Source organism: Ovis canadensis, chromosome 1 (genome assembly GCF_042477335.2).
Source record: "Ovis canadensis isolate MfBH-ARS-UI-01 breed Bighorn chromosome 1, ARS-UI_OviCan_v2, whole genome shotgun sequence".
NCBI lineage: Eukaryota > Metazoa > Chordata > Mammalia > Artiodactyla > Bovidae > Ovis > Ovis canadensis.
The window spans coordinates 28,138,360-28,164,181 of record NC_091245.1 but is presented as its reverse complement, the minus strand read 5'-3'; the positions used below and the strand labels follow the sequence as shown (position 1 = coordinate 28,164,181).

Genomic DNA, 25,822 nt, shown 5'->3' with positions numbered 1-25,822 from the left:
TAAGGATTATAAAAGATTAATATACGTATAACCTTTACAGGTAAGGATTTTCCATAAATGTTGAAATCTCAGTTAATTCTATATTATACAGAAAGTCCAAATAAAATATCCAGGAGAGACAATGGACATACACATTAAATTCTGTACTATAAAGAATAGAATTTTCAATCAGATATACAAAAAGGATTTATAATTCCTCATGCCATATCCAATGCTGTTACAAAACTCTGTCAACCACAATATACAGCTGTGGTAAATTGAAGAGATTTATCAAGAGACTATTATGATTCACTGAAAAATATAGGTGAATTTCTACATGAAAATAAACAATCCCTTTTATCAATAGAAGATCACGTAGGATTCAAATCATTTTTCCAATATTCATGCTCTTAACACCCTTTAACATGCAAACTCAACTCTTTTCCAACCAATAAAATTGTGATACAATGGAAAATGTATTGCAATTGGAAAAACCTAAGTTCTACCTCTACCACACCCTATCTTGGGGAATTTATAGAAACATTTTAAAATTCAAAGCATTACTATAAAGTCATTTTATAAACTCTAATGTAAACCCTATGCTTACCTACATACATGTGTGTCCATAATGCATATTTTATGTGTATATATCTTCAAATATTCAACCTAGAGTTCTAGGTCAGAATTCTCATTTTTTTTATTTCCTCCATTTTGTACTCAATCTGCAGTCAGAATTTTTAAAGTGCTAAGGGTCAAAAAGTTCCTCAAAACATCCTTGGTTTTTGTTTGTTTGTTTGTTTTTTTAATTCTATAACACTGGGGTTCTGGGCATATTTAATCATTCCAAAATTTTAAAAAATAGAACACTAGTTAGTTAAAAGTGCATATGTTCTCATAAGTGATTTTCCCTTAGATTCTTAAATGATGGGTTACAATACTAAGTTTTCTAGACCAATTTTTTTCAAGTAAATAAACTTTCAGAGCTGATGACATGATGTCACTTTAAACTTTTAAAAAGAAATTTCTCAACTGATTAACAAAACAGAACCTCAGACACACCATTTTAATAATGCTTTTGTCTTCAAATGAGCTTGGCATATCAGTCACCATCTCTTGAGCCAAAATTTCCACAGCTTTGGATTTCAGGTCATGCTTCTGCACAAACGCTTCACTAGCCAAAACTGCTGCGGCCGCACCATCTGAAGTGGGACTAAGAGGAGGTAAAATAGTTACTGATATCCTGTTCACTTCAATCCTAGGATTTCAGAGTAGGGGTTCTTACAGTGTGGAAAGACAGGCAGGGAGAGGATGCTTGCTGGTCACTGGACTGGCCTAGTAATATCTGTAGTTAAAAATTACACATGCTTCCCATCTGAAGATTGAACATCTGGCAAGAATTTAAAAGCTGCCAATCACTGCTTAGACTCTATGGGTCTCTCCCCAAAAGTTCTTATTGCAAAGAATTTCAGGTTTGCCTTTGCAAACAAACAAGGTATTTTCTGGTGACTTCTGAGGAGTCCACAAGGTTATTTCTAAGCTAATACAATAAAGATTTTACTCTAGGCCTAACTAGCTCCAACTCTGTTCTCTCTCAAATAATCGGTCCTGAAATCCTTTTGAAAAATGGGAAACGAAAGAATAGGAGATACCAGAAAATCCATGGTTTCGTTAAGACTTTTGCAATCTGCTTAAGGAGAGATAAGAAAGCCTTCCTCAGTGATAGGTGCAAAGAAATAGAGGAAAATAATAGAATGGGAAAGACTAGAGATCTCTTCAAGAAAATTAGAGATACCAAGGGAACATTTCTTGCAAAGCAGGGCACAATAAAGGACAGAAATGGTGTGGACCTAACAAAAGCAGAAGATATTAAGAAGAGGTGGCAAGAATACACAGAAGAACTATACAAGAAAGATCTTCACGACCCAGATAATCACAATGGTATGATCACTCACCTAGAGCCAGACAACCTGGAATGCGAAGTCAAGTGGGCCTTAGTAAGCATTACTACAAACAAAGCTAGTGGAGGTGATGGAATTCCAATTGAGCTATTTCAATCCTACAAGATGATGCTGTGAAAGTGCTGCATTCACTATGCCAGCAAATTTGGAAAACTCATCAGTGGCCACAGGACTGGAAAAGGACAGTTTTCATTCCAATCCCAAAGAAAGGCAATACTAAAGAATGCCCAAACTACCACACAATTGCATACATCTCACACACCAGCAAAGTAATGCTCAAAATTCTCCAAGCCAGGCTTCAACAGTACATGAACCATGAAATTCCAGATGTTCAAGCTGGATTTAGAAAAGGCAGAGGAACCAGAGATCAAATTGCCAACCTCCGCTCGATCATTGATAAAGCAAGAGTTCCAGAAAAACATCTACTTCTGCTTTATTGACTATGCCAAGCCATTTACTGTGTGGATCACAAAAGACTGTGAAAAATTCTTCAAGAAAGAGGAATACCAGACCACCTGACCCACCTCCTGAGAAATCTGTAAGCAGGTCAAGAAGCAACAGTTAGAATTGGATATGGAACAACAGACTGGCTCCAAATTGGGAAAGGAGTACATCAAGGCTGTATATTGTCATCCTGCTTATTTAATTTATATGCAGAGTACATCATGAGGAACGCTGGGCTGGAAGAAGCACAAGCTGGAATCAAGATTGCCAGGAGAAATATCAATAACCTCAGATACGCAGATGACACCACTCTTATGGCAGAAAGCAAAGAGGAACTAAAGAGCCTCTTGATGAAAGTGAAAGAGGAGAGTGAAAAAGCTAGCTTGAAACTCAGTATTCAAAAACGAGGATCATGGCATCCAGTCCCATCACTTCACGGCAAATAGATGGGGAAACAATGGAAACAGTGACAGACTTTATTTTCTTAGGCTCCAAAATCACTGCAGATGGTGACTGCAGCCATGAAATTAAAAGGTACTTGCTTCTTGGAAGAAAAGCTATGACCAACCTAGACAGAATATTAAAAAAAAAAAAGCATATTGGCAACAAAGATCCATCTAGTCAAAGCTATGGGTTTTTTCCAGTAGTCATGTACAGATATCGGAATTGGACTATAAAGGAAACTGAATGCTGAAGAATTGATGCTTTTGAACTGTAGTGTTGGAGAAGACTCTTGAGAGTCCCTTGGACTGAAAGGAGATAAAACCAGTCAGTCGTAAAGGATATCAGTCCTGAATATTCATTGGAAGGAATGATGCTGAAGCTGAAACTCCAACACTTTGGCCACCTGATATGAAGAACTGATTCACTGGAAAAGACCGTGATGCTGGGAAAGATTGAAGGTGGGAGGAGAAGGGGATGACAGAGGATGAGATAATTGGATGGCATCACCAACTCGATGGAAATGAGTTTTAGTAAGCTCTGGAAGTTGGTGATGGACAGGGAAGCCTGGTGTGCTGCAGTCCACGGGGTTGCAAAGAGCAGGACATGACTGAGTGACTGAACTGAACTGATCTCAAAATAGGCTTTCTCCTTACAGCAGGCTATGAAAGAAGGTAGCAAATACAAGAAGCTTTCTCTGAGTTGAAAGTGAAAGTGAAAGTCACTCAGTCGTGTCCAACTCTTTGCAACCCCATGGACAGTCCATGGAATTCTCCAGGCCAGAATATTGGAGTGGGTAGCCTTTCCCTTCTTCAGGGGATCTTCCCAACCCAGGGATCGAACCCAGGTCTCCCACATTGCAGGCTGATTCTTTACCAGCTGAGCCACCAGGGAAGCCCAAGAATACTGGAGTGGGTAGCCTATCCCTTCTCCAGCAGAACTTCCCAACCCAGGAATCGAACCCGGGTCTTCTGCATTGCACGTGGATTCTTTGCCAACTGAGCTATCAGGGAAGCCCTCTCTGAGTTGAGCTGTACTTTAAAAATGGGCAGATCCTTATACTGCAACGGTCAAAACAAACACCACTTGTTCACTTGCATCCCAGCCAGGATCTCCCAGACACATCCAGGTGATTATTAAACACAGGTAGGAGTCACGCAATACTAACTCAGTTTTCTAGGAGACAGATAATGTCAAGGAATTTTCAAGATGGGGCTGTTATCATTATTAGAGTTACGATTTTTTTCTTGTTTTACCTTTATTTTTAGTTACTATAACTGAGTAAAATTTCCTACAGTAGAAATATACAACAGAGGAAATGAAATGATCAAGGGAAAAATCTTTGGTTCCCACAGGCATTCCAAGTCACATTTAAATGAATAAACACTATTAGAACAGAGTAGATGGAAGGCATGAGAGAAGGAAGTAAAATATATAATTTTCAAAGAGAAAAGACAGCCTTTCTCTAAACAAAAACAGAAAGTAAGGGTGCACACTTCAGTGTAAGGACTATACTTAGGAATTCTATAAAAGCATATACAGACACAGATATACCCAGATACAGAGCCTAAGGATTACCCAAGGGGTGGGAGTTGGGGAGAAGGGATACTACTTCTATTAAATATTAAAATGTGTTTTTCTTACCAACATTGTAAGACTGTCAAAAAGTCAAAAATTTTTCGAGATGTCATCACTTCATCTAAGCTGTACTCCTTTTGGAACTGGGAATACCTAAATATATAAAATAAATAGTTATAGAATGCAAGGTAGCAATTTCAATTTTTGTTGAAGATATTCTGGTTTAGAAGTTAAAGAGAGATTAATATGGAAATATTCTTTTCAAAAATGAAAGACATGCTTTCATCAACCATTTCTAAATAAGTAATTTGAATTAATTTTTAAAATTCCCAACTCTAAAATACCATGTTATATAATAAAAATTGTGTCTAATTTTTGTCCTGGATTTCTGGCATGGAAATTTTGAAACCCTTGGAATTTCCTAAGTAACAGGAGTGTGTTTGTCATGCTAATTAGGTGACTTCCATGGGTCCCCTTGTAAGCTGGTGGATAAGGAAAGGATGAGGCAGGGGCCTGGTCACCAGAAAGACCACCCATGCCAACACAGGATTTGGACTTTTGAGCCAGTGTGACCCCTAGGCAAAAAAGGGACAGCTAGAGATCAAGTTCAATCACGTGGCCAATGATTTAATGGAGTATGCCTACATAATGAAACCTCAATGAAAACTCAATGGACAAGACTTTGAGCAAACTCCAAGAGGCAGGGACGGACAGGGAAGCCTGAACTCCTGGAGTCCATGGGGTCACAAAGAATAAGACATGACAGCGACTGAACAGCAAATGAAAACTCTGGACACTGAAGCTTGGTGAAGTGCTCTAGTTGGTGAGTACCTTCACATACCAGGACAGCGATGTGCTCCGACACCATGAGAAGAGGGCATGGAAGTTCTGCACTAGGAACCTTCCCAGACCTCACCTTATGTGACTCTTCTTTTGGCTGTTCCTCAGTTGTGAAGTGAAATGAAGTGAAAGTTGTTCAGTCATGTCCAACTCTTTGTGACGCCATGGACTATACAGTCCACAGAATTCTCCAGACCAGAATACTGGAGTGGGTAGCCTTTCCTTCCTCCAACCCAGGGATCGAACCCAGGTCTTCCTCATTGCAGGTGGATTCTTTACCAGCTGAGCCACCAGGGAAGCCCAAGAATACTGGAGTGGGTAGCCTATCCCTTCCTCAGGGGATCTTCCCGACCCAGGAATCAAATCGGCATCTCCTGCATTGAAGGCAGATTCTTTGCCAGCTGAGCTAGCAGAGAAATCCCTTTATGATAATACTCTAATTGTAAGTACATCAAGTACTTTTCTTCCCTTGTGGCTTCCCTTGTGCCTGGTAAAGAATCCGCCTACAATGTGAGAGACCTGGGTTTGAGCCCTGGGTTCCCTTGGGATTCCCTTGTGGCTCAGTGGGTAAAGAATCTGCCCACAATGCAGGAGACCTGGGCTTGATCCCTGGGCTGGGAAGATCCCCTGGAGAAGGGAAAGGCTACCCACTGTACAGTCCATGGAGTCACAAAGAGTCAAACACGACTGAGAGACTTTCATGTCACAGTACTCTTCTGGGTTCTGTGAGTCATTCTACTGAATTATCAAACATGAGAGGATCATGGGAATCCCTGAATTAATAGTCACTTGGTCAAAAGGGCACTTGGCCTGGGGGCCCTACTCAGACTGCCATCTAACGTGAAGGCAGTCTTGTGAAGTCTTAATTCATAATGTGTGTGTATTAACTCCAGGTGGTTAGTACCAGAATTAAATTGCAATACATCCAGTTGGAGAATTATAAAAACACTAGTTCCTTAAAAGTAAAACTAAATGACTTGCAATTCAGCCATCTTTTGTGGTAATGACATTATACAACTACATTTAATAAAGGCTAACAGAGTTCCTAAATAAATACACAGAGTCTTTAATAAAATGTCTACATTTTTCAAAACACATTTCCTTTCTGATCACTGAAACAAGAAACTCATTTTTACCCTGTTTGGTGCATCTAACAATATAATAAAATGGTTTCAGAAATTGCTCTGGCAAAAACAAATAGACACAGTAGGGGAGTTTCCAAAAGCAAAATCCAACTGTTGTGAAAGTTAACAAGCAATTCCAGTGTTTAGAAATGAAGCCCATGTAACTCAGATCTGCATGCTACTGTCTATACCTTTGCTTCTAAAGTTAACTTTGTCCATCATCAACTTTCAAAAAAGGACTTTATTTAACCAGATCCTGTACTAGACAATGGGGATATGGACACGGTCCCTGTTCTCAAGGAGCTTAGTCTGAACCCACAGCAATAAAAACACCATTCTAGTATGATAAATGCCTGATACAAAGTGCCCTGGGAGCAACAGGATACGCCTCAAACCCAGATACCAAAAGGGCTTCCTTTCCAAGGTTGCAAATAGAGGAAGTGGGAGACAGAGAATTCCTGGCAAAAAGGTCAGCACATGGCACAGGACACATGAACAGTATCAGATCATGAAAGTCCAGTATATAGCATTTCCATTTGATACTGAAAGCAATGAAGAACTTATAAAGGAGATTAAGCTGGGGAGTGACATGACCAGATTTGTGTTTCGGTAAGAAGGCCGTGTAATGGAAAAGACATAGTTAAAAGATATTACCAAAAGCAGGTAAATCAACTAAGAGATTAGGGCAATAACTAAGGCAAGAAATGACAAGGGTTTAAAATAGGAAATTAGAAGTGAAAGATGAAGTGAACCAATGAATTCAAGAGATAGTAAAGAGACAGAATCACTAGTATTCCATTCATCCCTGCTCATCTGCATTTCATATGGGACAGAGAGGAAGAAGGGAAAGCCAAGGATGACTTCTAGTTTTCTACCTTAAATCACTGGATATATGTTGATGTGATTCACCAACAGGAAGAATGCTGAAGGAAAAACACTGTGGAGGGGAAATGGGAAATTCTATATGGACATGTTGACTCTGAGGAACCTATGGGACATCTAACTGAAGACAACTAGGAGAGAATTACAGACCCAAGTCTGAAGGCTCAAGTGGCAGAAGCTACCCCTAATCCTATTATTTACTGATCACAGATTCTCACTGCCTTTAGGTGTTCTTATAATTTGTGAGGAAGCACTCGAGAATAGTTCTTAACTCAACCTTCTTAGAAATACATTACAAGGTATTTCTAATGACTGATTAGCAAACACAGAATCATCTTTCTTCACTAGCCAAGCAAAATCTAGTATAAGAAGTTAGCAACTGAAATAGAAGGCTATTCTTGGGCTGTTTCAATGAGTTCTAAATGATGAAGTTGAAATTCAGAGATAATATTTGCCTATTCAACAGAACTGAGGACTTATAATACATAGCAGAGGACCCATGAGGACATGGAACTTATCCTTCTTGCTCACTGCTATATCACTCGCAGCTTAAGGAGTGTCTTACATACAGCAAGCTACTGAATACATATTAGCTGAGTGAATGAAACTCCTTTAGAAGAATACTGTAATGAGTGGATAAATGAGTGCCTGATTAGGCAGGGAATTAAGTAAAAGAAAGACTTAGAAGCTTTGCTTCTCTGGGGAAAGTCCAGAGCTGAGCTTTGGAGCCTCAAAGCCAGGAACTATAGTACCATCAATTCCTCAGTATGTTGGTACAGTTCCTTACCTGTTTTGGGAAGTGACAAGGACTTTTAATGGTTCTCCAAATTCTGAGGACAAAGAAGTCAGTTCTAGATCATATTTATGAGCTTAAGACAGTTCATCCTAACTGCTATTCAGTTAATAGCAAAGTTTGTTGAGCATGTACTATGTTCCAATACCATAATGGGTACTAAAGATACAAAAAAGATACAGAGATATAATCTCTGCTCAAGAACCATCATCATCAGAGAAAAAAGATTTATAAATAATTTACAGTGTGATATGCTATAATAGAGGTATACAGATGGTACAATGAAGCTTATGAGAAAAAATAATTATGACCAGGAAGTTCTAAGAAAGTATTAGGAGAAGCAATGATACTTGGAATGGGACTTGATGAATAAGTAGATATTCATCAAACAAAAGAAAGACAGAAGGACATTCCAGGGAGAGCTAACACATAACTAAAAACACAGAAACAAGTACTACATAGTACTCTTAGGAAATACCAAGTTATCTAGTGAAGGGTGAGATTGAAAATAATCAGAGAAGAAGGAAATAAGACCAATAAAGTAGAATGGGGCCAAATTATAACAGGCTTGTTATCATAAATGGAGGAATTTCCATTTTATTAGATAAGCAAGGGAATTTACCAAAGCTTCCACAATACCCTTTGTTTCACAATATACGCTTAGATTTAGGGCACGGGATTGGATATTATTCGTTAGTTAGGTATGCCTTGAATTCAAACATCAATTTAAAATCAGAAGAATGAGAAGTAGCATGAAGTATTAGACAATGTGGTAATGATCCACTGAGATATAAAATGTTCCTTATCATAGTTTTATGTTTATTAAACATGCTAAAATTTAATAGTTCAGAAACAATTTACTGAGCACCTATTATGTTCCAGACTCTGCACTAAACATTAAGAACATAAAGATAAGAGATGACTCTTGTTCTCAAGAACTTTATAGTCTAGAAGGAAAAAATATAATCATTGTTTTGCCTCTATTTAAGATGATACTGAACAAGGTGCCTAATTTCAGTAAGCCTCATTTTCATCATCTATAAAATAAAAATAAAAATTACTACCTTATAGGGTCCTTGAGAAGATTAAATGAAAATATACACAAAAGTATGCAGCACAGTAACACAGAGTTGGCATTTAATAAAATTAGCCACTATTCCTTTATTGCCTAGGGTGGCATTGCTTTTGTAGAGATTCCAGTGGTATGGCACTAGTTCAGTTCCCAATGAACCTATTTTATTCAGGAACCCTTAAGTACATTGCCATGAGCCACACATTGCACAAGGCATTAGGGATTCAAAGATTAATTATCAGTAATACATATAATATAATTTTACCTCACACTATTTTTTACTATACAAATCACCATATTATCCTACCAGAGTAAGAGTTAATGAAACTAACATGATTAAAAAACAAATAATGTAATATAAAGTCATTAAAACTACCAACACATGTTTTACAAACATTCTACCTGATCAAAACAAACTAGGAAACATTTTAAAGAATGTTCTAAAATGGGGCCTGGTTATTTCCAATTAAAATTATTATAATAAATTACATTTACTAGGGTTGGAACCAATGACAAATTACATCTTTTAACACAAGCCATTCACATTCTTTCTCAAAAGAGCCACTAAACTCAAATGGCATCCCAAATACTAAACAACAACAAAAAAAATATAAACAGACCAAAATCTAAATAGTAGTCAACCCCAGGGACAGGGGAGCCTGGTGGGCTGCCGTCTATGGGGTCGCACAGAGTCGGACACGACTGAAGCGACTTAGCAACAGCAGCAACAAAAGTTTACTTGGGCACAAGCTTTTCCTAAGGAAAAAAATTTCAAGTTATTAATAACATCTTTGAGTTCTTGCATTTGCTTTTCAACTATAAAGGTGCATATTATATAACTGAATAACCCAGATTTTCACTACTTCTTGTCTCTGAAATACTTACGGGTTATTAACTGAATGTTTATGATTTTTCCATCCAATTTTTGCAAACTGTTCAAGTGTTGTTCCTGTAAAGAAAGCAAACTTCTATTAGCAAGTTGATGACTTCCTGTTGCTTATTAACAAGTGTTGCAATGGAACTCAGTATCCTGCTGAATATTTCCCCTTGTTCCCATGCACAGATATTAGTATTGAAAACTTCAACACTGACCCTTCAGATAAACATTTATTTATAATTAAATGAGTATATTTAATGAATTGAATAAACTAATAAGCATATGATATGAAAATAGTTCAAACTGGCCTATTCTACCTCATACAACTAGGGTCTAGTTTCAAAAACCAGAAAATACAGCTTAGGACTGTGGTGGTTATAAGGCAGGAAAGCACTGCCAGTAATTCTTCAAGAAGTTCAATCCCAGTGCCAAAAGATCCCAATCCCCTGGGCGAAGTGAATTTTACAATTCATAACTTCCAGGGCCTGATCTTCTCTTTCCTTATAATAAGGCAGGAGGGCCTATAGAAAAGTTACAGTCTAATGAAAAAGTGTGTGCTTTTTAAATTAACAGAAAGTTTAGAGATTACTATGAGAAAACAAAAGCAGGCACGCTAATGAAGCATGATCTGCAAAAATCTCTTTTATTATTTTTAAGGAGACGAAACAGAATAAAATAGATTTTGAATCCTCTGTTGGAGCAGAAAGACCGAGGAAGGAAACCACTGATTGGAGCTGATAATATTACGTTCATAGACAGCATGATAACGTGGAGAGTTCCCATTTCTGTTTTCTCTCTATCAAAGAGGGTAATCTTCAGAGCAAAAATGACACATATAATTAAGTAAATATTCTCTCAATTCTAATAAAAATGGAAGAAGGCAGAGACCACATTGGTTATTTCATACCAGTAATAGTAGTGAATGCTCCAGAAGCAGATGGTATGAGTTCAGTAAGAACAAGCCATATCAAATTATTAATAATATCTTTTCATATTGGCTAGTAGATCAAATGAAACATAGCATCTAAATTAAAAAAGACAAAATCTCTTTTTTTTAATAACTGAAGTTTCTTTTTTAGTATTTATTTCATTTTTTGCTTATTTGGCTGTGCCAGGTCTTAGTTGCAGCATGAAGGATCTTTCAGTTGCAGCATGCAGGATCTACTTTCCTGAACAGGGATTGAACCCAGGCCCCCCAGCATTGGGAACATGAAGTCTTAGCCAGGTGGACCACCAGGGAAGTCCCAACAATGGGCAAATCTTTAAGATCATCTTTTGGGACAAGATAAGGAAATGCTGTAAAGTGAGGTTTGTTTCCTTTTGGTTTTCAGGGGTTTGGGGGTGCTATTAAAAATATGCAGGTTCTTCTGTCAAGTTTCCATAACACTTGCTTAAACAAAGTTAAACAAATTTCTTTACGGCAAAACATTCAGCGCCTTTACCACTGCATGTGTATTATGCCTGTCCAAAAGGGAGTTAAAGTATGGAGCATTTTCCAACTTAACTGACCATGTCATAAGAGCGTTTTAAGAGCCAACAGAACACAGAATCGCTGATCAACGAAAGGCACTGATCAATGTAGTAACTTACAGAAAAGTCTCTACTACTAACCTCTAATTTCAGCCATGCTCTGGGTAATACTTCTAAACACTGGATTAGAAAATTAAAGTTATGCTCATCAGATCTGAAACTGGGAGAAACTGCTACAATGTTGGATCCAAATACACTTCGAAGAGATTTATCAGAGAGATGGCTCAGAATATAATTAATTAAATGCCCAGTTCTATTCTTGAATACCCAAAACTGCCTAAGAAAAGGAGCAGCAACTATGAGAACAGCTCTGAGGTTCTGTTCCACTATAAACTCAATGGGAATCACCAGTGTGATGCGATTACCAGAAAAGCTTACATGCGATCACAGTACAGGAATTAGTCTGGTGATGACGGGTAATGAAACAATTGTAATAGAGCCCAGACAAGTGCAGACATTAGCATGCAGTCATTAGGAGGCAAAGGTTACTGCAATATCATTAGTGGGCCCCTCCCATAAATAGCCAACTGTCAATGAGCCCATTGGAGTGGTGGTCATCAGGTGTAGAGTGAATTAAAAGGCAAATCCTGGCCTTCTTCCAGGGGCCTTCTAGCTCACCTGGCCTTGGACCAGTGGATGAACTGGAGGGCCCAGGGAACACATAGGGGCTATGTCCTGCAAGGCTCTAGAACCCTCCCCAAGATCACACACTGGCAGGGCCAGGCCTTGAAGTAGCAGTGAACCTCTCCCCCATTCCTGTCTCTGAGACCTAATAGCAGTGGCAGTCTGCCTGGGTCACAGTCTGTGGGACCCGTCCCTATCCACTTCGCCCTCCCCATTTGGGAGACCTGAGGAGCCTCCAGGCCAGTTGGGTTAGGTGCCTGGCTCCCTCAGCGATGACAGCTGGGCAGGGTCTGGGGACCAAATGAGGTCTACCTCCTCCTCTTAGCCAGGACTAGGACCTCAGAAGGTGAAACTGGGCCTTGGGACCTTGCCCGTTCTTATCAGAAGAGAAAATAACATTTCCTGGTAGAGAGATTTACAGGAACTTCATTAACTGACTATGACCTGACTTCTAGAACAAAGGATGTGACCCCAAAGGATGCGATAACTAACCACACCCCTCCTCACCTTTCCTATAAAAGAGATTTGAGGAAAGCTTTTGGGGTTTTAAGGCATGAGCCATCCTTCTTGCATCTCCTCCATAAACCTTCTTCTGTTCCAAAGTCTAAAATTTCAGAATTGTTGGCCTCTCTGTGCATCAGGCACATGGATGTGCATTTCAGTAACATAATGAGAAACAGTTAAAGGAACAAGGTTCGGCTGGCTCCAGATATTTGACAGGCTATAAGCTGAAAGAGGCTTGTTCTATTAATAGGAGTCTCAGAAGACAGAAACTATAGGGAGAGAGATTTGAGTTCAACATGAAAAAGGTCACTGTAACAATCAGAATCACCCAGAAAAATGGAATGAGTAGTGTCTGTGACAAGTTTCTTGTCACAGGAAGTACAAATGCTTTACTATCAACCATTAGAATATTTATAAGCAATTCATACATGGATTTATAAGAAGAAGGGCAGCTAATTATATAAAAGCACCTCGCATAGTGTCTGAAATAGGAGATATTCAGTAGGTATTATGCCTTTCCTTCTTGTTTCCTTACTGCGGGATCGAATTAATCTATACAAGGTAGCAACCCTTTGAAAAATATTCTGCCAATCACTTACCATGTATTTATGAAGCCAAGACACAGATAGAGGGCTTGCTGACTCCTGATTCTGAACTGCCAATTCATATTTTTGGTTGTTTTAAGAATATTCATGGTATAAGATCTCAATCTCCTGGAATCAAACTTTGAAGCCACAAAAATCTCCTGATTCTATGGCAGAATGTAAGCTACTACAAACATTCTTACATATTCATTTCTAGGACACATTCAAAAATGGCAATTTCAAGTGACAACTTATAACTCTATGAAATTCTACAATTCACTAGAAATCTACTGGATGAAGAATAACATTTCAACTAAAATGCTGTACATTTATACTTCAAATTTTATACTAGAAAAAACTGTCCAACTACTCTGACTAATGTAAAACTTTAGAAAAGATTGAAAACACACCAAACACAGGATTTCCAGCTAGCTGAGGGCAATGGAAGCGGCCTAAATCTCTGTATCCTCAAAATAAATACCAATAAACAAGAAGAGCAAATAAAACTGCACAAAATCATACCCTCAGCATAACTAGACAAAAGAAAACACAAAACTTCAAATTACCTATAAGTGGAAAAAAGATAAAGTGGAAAAGTAACCAAATATCTGCCAGTAACTTCCACAGTAACAGCTCTCACTTCCACAGGAAGCCTTTAGGGAAGAAGGACAGTCTGAAAATACTTCAGAGGAAAGGAGTGGGGAGTTAGTGGCAGGCTTACAATTGCTCTGAAACTACCACCCAGAAGAGAAAGATTCCCCCTAAGAATGAAACACTTGTGGAAAAAAGTTGAAATGTTGCTGCAAAAAGTGAAAAAAAATGTTGCAATAGATCAAATCATGACTATAGGGAAGGGTGAGAAAAGTAGAGGAGATCCATGGTGATAATATTTTGAAAGAATTAAAGGACACTTTCTCAACACCATTTAAAGAAAGAAAGGAAGGAAGGAAGAAACAAAGACAAATGAAGGAAAAAACAGAGGGGAGAGAGAGAGAAAGAAAGGAAGGAAGGAAAGAAAAAAGAGAAAGAAATATATATATATATAATATACATATATATGAGAGATACATATTAAATATATGAGACTCTGAAGCCAGAATGAAAAGGAAAGGAGAAAAGGAAGGATATAACCATCTGAATGCAGAGTTCCAAAGAATAGCAAGAAGAGATAAGAAAGTCTTCCTCAGTGATCAATGCAAAGAAATAGAGGAAAACAACAGAATGGGAAAGACTACAGATCTCTTCAAGAAAATTAGAGATACCAAGGGAAAATTTCATGCAAAGATGGGCTCAATAAAGGACAGAAATGGTATAGACCTAACAGAAGCAGAAGATATTAGGAGAGGTGGCAAGAATACACAGAAGAACTGTACAAAAAAGATCTTCATGACCCAGATAATCACGATGGTGTGATCACTCACCTAGAGCCAGACATCCTGGAATGTGAAGGCGAGTGAGCCTTAGAAAGCATCACTATGAACAAAGCTAGTGGAGGTGATGGAATTCCAGTTGAGCTATTTCAAATCCTGAAAGATGATGCTGTGAAAGTGCTGCACTCAATATGCCAGCAAATTTGGAAAACTCAGCAGTGGCCATAGGACTGGAAAAGGTCAGTTTCCATTCCAATACCAAAGAAAGGCAATGCAAAAGAATGCTCAAACTACCACACTCATCTCACATGCTAGTAAAGTAATGGTCAAAATTCTCCAAGCCAGGCTTCAGCAATACGTGAACCATGAACTTCCAGATGTTCAAGCTGGTTTTAGAAAAGGCAGAGGAACCAGAGATCAAATTGCCAACATACACTGGATCATGGAAAAAGGAAGAGAGTTCCAGAAAAACATCTATTTCTGCTTTATTGACTATGCCAAAGCCTTTGACTGTGTGGATCACAATAAACTGGGGGAAATTCTGAAAGAGATGGGAATACCAGACCACCTGACCTGCCTGTTGAGAAACCTATATGCAGGTCAGGAAGCAACAGTTAGAACGGGACAGGGAACAACAGACTGATTCCAAATAGGAAAAGGAGTACATCAAGGCTGTATATTGTCACCCTGCTTATCTTCTATGCAGAGTACATCATGAGAAACGCTGGGCTGGAAGAAGCACAAGCTGGAATCAAGACTGCTGGGAGAAATATCAATAACCTCAGATATGCAGATGACACCACCCTTATGGCAGAAAGTGAAGAGGAACTAAAAAGTCTCTTGATGAAAGTGAAAGAGGAGAGTGAAAAAGTTGGCTTAAAGCTCAACATTCGGAAAACTAAGATCATGGCATCTGGTCCCATCACTTCATGGGAACTAGATGGGGAAACAGTGGAAACAGTGAGACTTTATTTTGGGGGGCTCCAAAATCACTGCAGATGGTGACTGCAGCCATGAAATTAGAAGACGCTTACTCCTTAGAAGGAAAGTTATGACCAACCTAGACAGCATATTGAAAAGCAGAGATATTACTTTGCCAACAAAGTTCCATCTAGTCAAGACTATGGTTTTTCCAGTGGTCATGTATGGATGTGAGAATTGGACTGTGAAGAAAGCTGAGTGCCAAAGAATTGATGTTTTTGAACTGTGGTGTTGGAGAAGACTGTTGAGAGTTCCTTGGACTGTAAGGAGATCCAACCAGTCCATTCTAAAGGAGATCAGTCCTGGGTGTTTTTTGGAAGGAATAATGCTAAAGCTGAAACTCCAGTACTTTGGCCACCTCATGTGAAGACCTGACTCACTGGAAAAGACCCCGATGCTGGGAGGTATTGGCGGCAGGAGGAGAAGGGGATGACAGAGGATGAGATGGCTGGATGGTATCACCAACTCGATGGACGTGAGTTTGAATGAACTCCGGGAGTTGGTGATGGACAGGGAGGCCTGGTGTGCTGCAGTTCATGGGGTCGCAAAGAGTCGGACATGACTGAGCGACTGAACTGAACTAAACTGAAGCCAGAATTGTACTTAATAGTATAATAACATCTCCTACAACGGATTGTTGTGAGAATTGGATGAGATAATATGGGTATGGAAATTTATTCATTCATTCATTAAAAAAACAGTTATTGAACATTTAAATATCCTAGAGACTGTAGAAAAAAAGAGGAGAAAAACCCTTTCTTCTGGCCAGATTACATGCCAACCACTGTTGCTAGGTGGATGGATTGAAGGTAAACAAAACAAACATAATTTCTAATTTCAAACAAGTTTATAAGAGAAATAAGGAACACAAAAATTAAACCAGTAAAACCACACACAATAAATATATGAATATAAATAGTGCTAATGCTATGAAGGAAAGCAATAGGAAGCTATCTATGAAGAAGAATAACAGGAGGGATCCACTTTAATTAGAATGATGAAGAAAAGGGCTTCTAAGATTAATTAATTACAGAATACCTGTTCTATGCCAGGCACTCTTCTAAGTAACAGTCAAAGAGCAGGGAATAAAACAAACAAAAATCGGTGGAGCCCTTACAAAGAGCTGACAAATGAAGAGAAGTTAATGGCAAAGAAGAGGAAAGATATACCCATCTGAATGCAGAGTTCCAAAGAACAGCAAGGAGAGATAAGAAAGCATTTCTCAGCGATCAATAAAAAGAAATAGAGGAAAATAATAGAATGGAAAAGACTAGAGATCTCTTCAAGAAAATTAGAGATACCAAGGGAACATTCCATGCGAAGATGGGCTCGATAAAGGACAGAAACGGTAAGGACCTAACAGAAGCAGAAGATATTAAGAAGAAGTGGCAAGAATACACAGAAGAACTACACAGAAAAGATCTTCATGACCCAGAAAACCACAATAGTGTGATAACTCACCTAGAGCCAGACATCCTGGAATGTGAAGTCAAGTGGGCCTTAAGAAGCATCACTATGAACAAAGCTAGTGGAGGTGATGGAATTCCAGTTGAGCTATTTCAAATCCTAAAAGATGATGCTGTGAAAGTGCTACACTCAATATGCCAGCAAATTTGGAGGATTCAGCAGTGGCCACAGTACTGAAAAAGGTCAGTTTTCATTCTAATCCCAATAAGGCAATGCAAAAGAATGTTCAAAGTACTGCACAATTGCACTCATCTCACATGCTAGCAAAGTAATGCACAAAATTCTCAAAGAGAGGCTTCAATAGTATGTAAACCAAGTACTTTCAGATGTTCAAGCTGGATTTAGAAAAGGCAGAGGAACCAGAGATCAAATTGCCAACAACCATTGCATTGTAGAAAAAGCAACAGAGTTCCAGAAAAACATCTATCTCTGCTTTATTTACTACACAAAAGCCTTTGACTGCCTGGATCACAACAGACTGGAAAATTCTGAAAGAGATGGGAATACCAGACCACATGACCTGCCTCCTGAGAAACCTGTATGCAGGTCAAGAAGCAACAGTTAGAACTGGACATGGAACAATACACTGGTTCCAAATTGGGCAAGGAGTACGTCAAGGTTGTATATTGTCACCTTGCTTATTTAACTTATATGCAGAGTACATCATGTGAAATGCTGGGCTGGATGAAGCACAAGAAGGAATCAAGATTGCCGGGAAAAATATCAGTTACCTCAGATATGCAGAGGACACCACACGTATAGCAGAAAGCAAAGAGGAACTAAAGAGCCTCTTAATGAAAGTGAAAGAGGAGAGTGAAAAAGCTGGCTTAAAATGCAACATTCAAAAAACGAAGATCATGACATCCAGTCCCATCACTTCATGGCAAATAGATAGGAAAACAATGGAAACAATGAGACACTTTATTTGCTTGGGCTCCAAAATCACTGCAGATGATGACTGCAGCCATGAAATTAAAAGGCGCTTGCTCCTTGGAAGAAAAGCTATGACAAATCTAAACAGCATACTAAAAAGCAGAGACATTACTTTGCCGACAAAGGTCTGGCTAGTCAAATCTATAGTTTTTCCAAGAGTCATGTATAGACATGCGAGTTGGACCATAAAGAAAGCTGATAACTGAGTAATTGATGCTTTTGAACTATGTTGTTGGAGAAGAGTCCCTTGGACTGCAAGGAGATCAAACCAGTTAATCATAAAGGAAAACAGTCCTGAATATTCATTGGATGGACTGATGCTGAAGCTGAAGCTCCAATACTCTGGCCAGCTGATGAGAAGAGCTGGCTCATTGGAAAAGACCCTGATGCTGGGGAAGATTGAAGGCAGGAGGAGAAAGGGACAACAGAGGATGAGATGGTTGGGTGGCATCACTGACTCGATGGACATGAGTTTGAGCAAGCTCCGGGTGTTGGTGATGGACAGGGAAGCCTGGTGTGCTGCAGTCCATGGGGCCGCAGAGTCAAACAAGACTGAGCGACTGAACTGACTGAACTGTGGACTTCAATTCTGGTTGGAAAAGACATTCATGAAATAAGAAAATATATATAGCCTGATTTTTATAAGCGCTATATAAAATGATAAAGCAGAAGACAGAGGATAGGTAATTCTGGGAATGAGGGTGATGAAAGAAAGCAGATGACATTTGAGCAAAGACCTGACGAAAGTAAGAAAGTTAGCACTGATATCTTAGGGTAGAGTGTTTCAGAAGTTGAAATAGCAAGCTAAGGCCCTGCATGAAGTAGCAATGTGCTTACTGTGTTTGAGGTTGGGGCAGAGAGGTGAAAGAAAAAAAATGGTAGGAGATGAAGTCAAAGAGATAATGAGGGTAGAAGGTCAGGTCATACAGAAGTTTGTAGGCCATAATAAGACCTGAAGGTTTCAATCTGAGTGTAGTAAGAACACAATAGAGTTTTGAGCAGAGGAATGAAATGATCTAGTTTATATTTGAAAAGCACTGATCTGGAAAAAAGAAAAAATTGACTGTACAGGTACATGTGCAGAAGCAGAAAAACCATTTAGGAGACTCCTATACTCCAGGTGAGAAATTATGATAGTCTGCACTACAGAATTGGGGGAAATGTAGAGAAACATTTCCATTTCTCATATTTATAGATATTCTGAGAAATGAGTAAAAAGGTTTGCTGATATATTGAATATTGAATACAAGAGAAATGAAAAATGGCTTTAAGATTCTTGGTCATAGGTCCTAGAAAGACAGAGTTATCATTTTCTGGATAGGAAAAACTTAAGGAGGAAACAACAGGGAAGGTGGAAGTTCAAGGAGACAATTAGTATTTCAGTTTCAGACCTATCAAATTTGAAAGATCTATTAGACATCCAAGCAGAAATACTTCTGTAAAGTGTTGTAGATATAAGAGTTTATTTTTTTTAAGACCTAAACCATGAAAAGAGTTGACCTTGAAAGAATAAAGAGCACTGTAGCTAAAGAAAATAGAAGACTGTGGTACAAGGAATAAGTTTGGCTTATTGAACACACTGAAAGGCCAGTGAGCTTACATATGGGAAGACCAGACAGCAGGAATTAAAACAAGAAATGCTTTTTAAACAATCTCACTGTAACACAGTAATTTATAATATTAATACATATTTTGGTACCTGAATGCTATAGACTTAATTGTGTCCCCTCAGAATTCATTTGTTGATGCCCTAACAACCAATGCGATGGTATTTAGAGATGGGTATTTGCAGAGGTATAATAATTATGGTGGATGAGGTCATGAGCGTGAGACTCTCCAGACAGGATTATGCCCTTATAAGAATCCTTAAAAAAAGAACACAAAGAATTTTCTCTCTCCCTCTGTCTCTGCATCCACACGAAAGAGCAGGTCATGTGAATACACTGTGAGATGGAGGTCACCTATGACCCAAGAAAAGAGGCTTCAGTATAATATAAACCCTATCATACATCTTGATTTTATACCTCCCAGCCTCTAGAACTATAAGAAATAAATTTCCTTGTTTGAGCTACCTGGTCTACGGTATTTTCTATATCAGCCCAAGCAGACTAACACAGTGGAAATGGAATTATACTGAACAAAAATGTAAAACATGTGAATGGCTTTGGAACCATTCTAATTCCAAAGTCTGGAACACTGCTAGCGAAAAAGACTGAAGTGCCTTGAAGAAACCAAAGAAACTTTGAGGATTCTGCAGATGAGACTTTACAAAAGAACAAAATCGTCCTGAAAACTGAAGAAAAGGAGACCCCTGTTATAATAGAAGCAGAAATTATAATAATACTATTACCAAAAGTTATGTAGAAAATAGATAATAAACAAAATATTGAAACTGCCACATGATTGATTCTTGCTGCTTATAGTAAAATTCTATAATGCTATATTGCATCATAAAGGACTATTAAACAAAAACAATCCAGGACTTCATAGTTTCGAAAATTCTCAGCCTCTCAAAGGGGTAAAAGATGCTAAAATTAACAAATAGTCCTTGAGCGAAGATCAAAGCCAATGCACTGCCAGAAAAACACGGTCCAAAAATGAAGCCCAGGTTGTGACAAATCTTTTAAGACTCAGAAAAATCAAAGATGATGCCTCAGAATACTTTTCATACAGAAAAAAAGCTCTCTAAAGAGAAAAGAGCTGTGTCTCACAATTCCTCTCAAAGGACTGCTAAGAAGTTTTTGAAGGTTGCCCTTCAGCCATCTCAGAAAGGACCCAAAGAGATTTTGCAGGTGTAATTTGTAGACAGGAGAACCAAACAAGTTTTTACAATAAAAAGGAAAGCCACAAAGTTTTTAAGATAAAAATTATCTACAGAGAGGATTCTTGGGTGTTAGCATTCTATTTTTGACCTGGGAGGTAAATTAGGTTACAGATATGGGCTTTGGGAGAATTCACTAAGCTGTATATTTATGTTGCGTGCATTTCTCTGACTTAAGTTATACTATACAACAACACTGGGCTGGAAGAAGCACAAGCTGGAATCAAGGTTGCCAGGAGAAATATCAATAACCTCAGATATGCAGATGACACCACCCTTATGGCAGAAAGTGAAGAGGAACTAAAAAGCCTCTTGATGAAAGTGAAAGAGGAGAGTGAAAAAGTTGGCTTAAAGCTCAACATTCAGAAAACTAAGATCATCACATCTGGTCCCATCACTTCATGGGAAATAGATGGGGAAACAGTGGAAACAGTGTCAGACTTTATTTTGGGGCTCCAAAATCACTGCAGATGGTGACTGCAGCCATGAAATTAAAAGACGCTTACTCCCTGGAAGGAAAGTTATAACCAACCTAGATAACATATTCAAAAGCAGAGACATTACTTTGCCAACAAAGGTCCGTCTAGTCAAGGCTATGGTTTTTCCACTGGTCATGTATGGATGTGAGAGTTGGACTGTGAAGAAAGCTGAGTGCCAAAGAATTGATGCTTTTAAATTGTGGTGTTGGAGAAGACTCTTGAGAGTCTCTTGGACTGCAAGGAGATCCAACCAGTCCATCGTAAAGGAGATCAGTCTTGGATGTTCAATGGAGGGACTGATGCTGAAGCTGAAACTCCAATATTTTGGCCACATCATGCGAAGAGCTGACTCACTGGAAAAGACCCTGATGCTGGGAGGGGTTGGGGGCAGGAGGAAAAGGGGAAGACAGAGGATGAGATGGCTGGATGGCATCACCGACTCAATGAACATGAGTTTGAGTGAACTCCGGGAGTTGGTGATGGACAGGGAGGCCTGGCGGGCTGCGATTCGTGGGGTCACAAAGAGTCAGACAGGACTGAGCGACTGAACTGAACTGAACTGGACACAACAACAAATTTCACATTTTTTAAAAATGCTGGGTTCAGTCACCACCATGATTCCTTGATTCTTTGAGTCTGCATGTGAACATGTGAAATTTGAGACATCTGTTACACACACAAGCAGAGATGTGAAGATGAAAACTGGATATATATAGACTCCATCATTGACTATCCTAAGTTTGCCCCCCCACAACAAATGCATTACCTTGTTTTATTTTCTTCACAGCTACTAATTATTATTTGAAATTATCTTTATTTTGTTCATATGCTACTGTCTCCCCCTACTAGAAATTTAAGCAAATACCACACATCTCACCTGCTTATTTTGTTGCTTGAGAGTGACTTCATTGATATCCCTAATTCTTTTTCCCTTTATGATCTGACTTTGCAGTTTCCTACCTTTAAAAAAATAGAGTATATTTCACACTCCCTTGATTCCAAGTTTTTCATATGACTTGCTTTGGTCAAGTCTCAAAATGCCTTGCATGTTATAGATTACTCTCTTCTGCTTCTGTTGTGACTATGAAAAGGACATGCCAGAGGTGGCCCTCTGGTCCAAAGAAGAGGATGAGATACCCAGCCAAACAGGAGTAAAACAGAGCCTCCAACCAACCTACACTCATATGATCAACCCAGACAAAAAGAGCTGAGCATGACTGAGACCCACTGCTGCTGCTGCTGCTAAGTCACTTCAGTCATGTCCAGCTCTGTGCGACCCCATAGATGGCAGCCCACCAGGCTCCCCCGTCCCTGGGATTCTCTAGGCAAGAACACTGGAGTGGGTTGCCATTTCCTTCTTCAATGCATGAAAATGAAAAGTGAAAGTGAAGTCACTCAGTCATGTCTGACTCTTAGCGATCCCATGGACTGTAGCCCACCAGGCGCCTCCGTCCATGGGATTCTCCAGGCAAGCATACTGGAATGGGTTGCCATTTCCTTCTCCATAGATCCACTGATTCCCAGTCAATCTACAAACTTGTAAACTTTGATAATAATCATTATTCAATAATAACTGAATTTGGGAGTAGTTTGTTACACAGCAATAAGTAATTGATATGCAGAGTTCCAAAGAATAGCAAGGAGAGATAAGAAAGCCTTCTTAAGTGAACAATGCAAAGAAATAGAGGAAAACAATAGAATGAGAAAGACTAGAAATCTCTTCAAGAAAATTAGAGATACCAAGGCACTATTTCATGCAAAGATGGGCACAATAAAGGACAGAAATTATAAGGACCCAATAGAAGCAGAAGAGATTAAGAAGAGGTGACAAGATTATACATAGGAACTGCATTAAAAAGAAAAGGTGTTAATGACCTGGATAACCACAGTGGTGTGGTCACTCACCTAGAGCCAGATATCATAGAGTGTGAAGTCAAGTAGGCCTTAGCTAGTGGAGGGGATGGAATTCCAACTGAGCTATTTCAAATCCTAAAGATGATGCTGCAAAAGTGCTGCACTCATTGCCAGCAAATTTGGAAAACTCAGCAATGGCCACAGAACTGGATAAGATCAATTTCATTCCAGTCCTAAAAAAGGGCAATGCCAAAGAACGTTCAAACTAAACCAAAATTACACTCATTCCACACACTACCAAGGTAATGCTCAAAATCCCTCAAGCTAGGCTTCACCTGTACGTGAACTAAAAACTTCCAGACGTAGAAGTTGGATTTAGAAAAGGCAGAGGAACCAGAGATCAAATTGCCAACATCCGCTGGATCATGAGAAAAGCAAGCGAATTCAAAAAAAACATCTACTTACGCTTCACTGACTACGCTAAACCCTTTGACTGTATGGATCACAAAAAAAAAACTGTGGAGAATTGTTAAAGATATGGGAATACCAGAACACCTTACCTGTCTCCTCAAAAATCTGTATGCAGGTCAAGAAGCAACAGTTAGAACTGAGCATGGAACAACAGATTGTTTCAAAACTGGGAAAGGAGTACATCAAGGCTCTATACTGTCACCCTGCCTATTTAACTTATTTTCAGAGTACATCATGCAAAATGAGGGCCTGGATGAAGCACAAGCTGGAATCAAGATTACCAGGAGAAATATCAAAAACCTCAGATATGCAGGCGACACCACCTTAATGACAGAAAATGAAGAGGAATTCAAGAGCCTTTTGATGAAGGTAAAAGAGAGTGAAAAAGTTGGCTTAAAATTCAACATTCAAAAAACAAAAATATGGCATCCAGTCCCATCACTTCATGGCAAATAGATGGGGAAAAAGTAGAAGCAGTAATAGGTTTCATTTTCTTAGACTCCAAAATCACTGTGGATGGTGACTGCAGCCATGAAATTAAAAGACAATTGCTCCTTGGAAGAAAAGCTATGAAGAACCTAGATAGTGTATTAAAAAGCAGAGGCACTGCTTTGCCAAAAAGGTCCACATATTCAAAGCTATGGTTTTTCCAGTAGTCAGGTACAGATGTGAGAGTGGGACCATAAAGAAGGCTGAGTGTTGAAGAATTGATGCTTTCGAACTGTGGTACTAGAGAAGACTCTTGAGAATCCTTTAGACAGCAAGATCAAACCAGTCAATCCTAAAGGCAATCAACCCTGAATATTCATTGAAAGGACTGATGCTGAAGCTAAAGCTCCAATACTTTGGCCACCTGATGCAAAGTGCCAATTCATGAGAAAAGACCCTAATGCTAGGAAAAACTGAGGGCAAAAGGAGAAGGAGGGAACAGAGGACAAGATGGTGGGATGGCCCACCGACTCAACGGACATGAGTTTGAGCAAGCTCCAAGAGATAGTGAAGGACAGGCAAGCCTGGCGTGCTGCAGTCCATGGAGTTGCAAAGTATCAGATACAACTGAGCGATCGAACAACAGTACTTCTATATTTCAGTGCCTAGAACAATGCCTGCAATACAGTAAGAGCTAAATATTTTAAATAAATTATTTAATTCAAAAGGAAATGGACAGGGAATAGCCAAAGAGGTAAGGAAAATCAGAATGAGGTGGCACAAATGCCAAGAGAAGAATATGTTTTAAGAAAGAAGTGATCAAAAGGGTCTAATGGTGCTGAGGTCTATTAAAACAGTATTAAGCAGTATTTACTTCCTACGGCAATGTGGGGATCAGTGCTAGCACTGAGAAAGAGGGGAAGCCAGACTGGAATAAACAGAATTTAAAATGGTAACAAATAGCTACAAGGAAGAAAATTCCCATGGCCCCAAACTGTCAGTCTCCTCTATGCCATCCTACCATTCTTCCTTGAAGATTTCTTTCCTTTCTGATTACTTGATCTTGGTTATCAAACCTACAGTATTTTTCCTGCAAAGAATAGGAATGTTGTACTTTCAAGCACAACTGTTTTCTTTCTCATCTCACAGAACACAGGGTCATATGATAAAAAATAAAAATTGAAAAAAACAACTCTTTCTGCACTACCCCATGTTTTAACTAACTGGCTAATGCAGATCAATCACTGATCATCAGTCAAAAAGCTAGGATGCTCACCTACAAAATAAAAATCAACTACGCAATTTAATTCTCCCAAAACATTATGTGACTTCCCTGGTAGTTCAGCAGTTAAAAATTCGCCTTTCAATCCAGAGGACAAGGGCTCAATCCCTGGTCTGGGGAGAGTCCACATGGCATGGGGCAGGCAAACCCATGTGCCACAAATACTGAAGATTCACATGCCCCAGAACCTATGCTTCACAAAACAAGAGAAGCCATCTCAGTAAGAACCCTGTACACTGAACTAGAGAGGAGCTCCTACTTGCCAAAACAAGAAAAAGCCCATGAAGCAAAGAAGACACCGTGTAGCCAAAAATAAATAAATTAATTAAATTTAATTTAAAATAAAACACTATGGATTGACAAATGATGATGGACTCCTGATGGATTCAAGTACTAAGAATACTGTACTCAGAACTGATAAGCCTCAATTTATAGTCCATGGTGGAAGATTTATGTTATTTTTCCTACTCCAGTGTCTTGTTTTGGAACATCCAAGGTATTTCCA

At 38.9% G+C, this 25,822-nt stretch overlaps 1 protein-coding gene across 2 annotated transcripts in view; it reads right to left on the bottom strand.

The window, feature by feature from the left end:
- SCP2 (sterol carrier protein 2) overlaps positions 1–25,822 on the bottom strand; it is a 981,293-nt gene that overhangs the window by 50,036 nt on the left and 905,435 nt on the right. Inside the window, exons 7-9 of one of the 2 annotated variants that reach the window (XM_069591905.1) lie at positions 9,997–10,060; positions 4,467–4,553; positions 1,039–1,189 (exon numbers count right to left, since the gene is read on the bottom strand). The exons of the other annotated variant lie outside the window; for it this stretch is intronic. Coding sequence (XP_069448006.1) covers positions 1,039–1,189; positions 4,467–4,553; positions 9,997–10,060 — 302 coding nt within the window. The remainder of the gene's footprint in view (positions 1–1,038; positions 1,190–4,466; positions 4,554–9,996; positions 10,061–25,822) is intronic. 2 annotated transcript variants of the gene reach the window in all.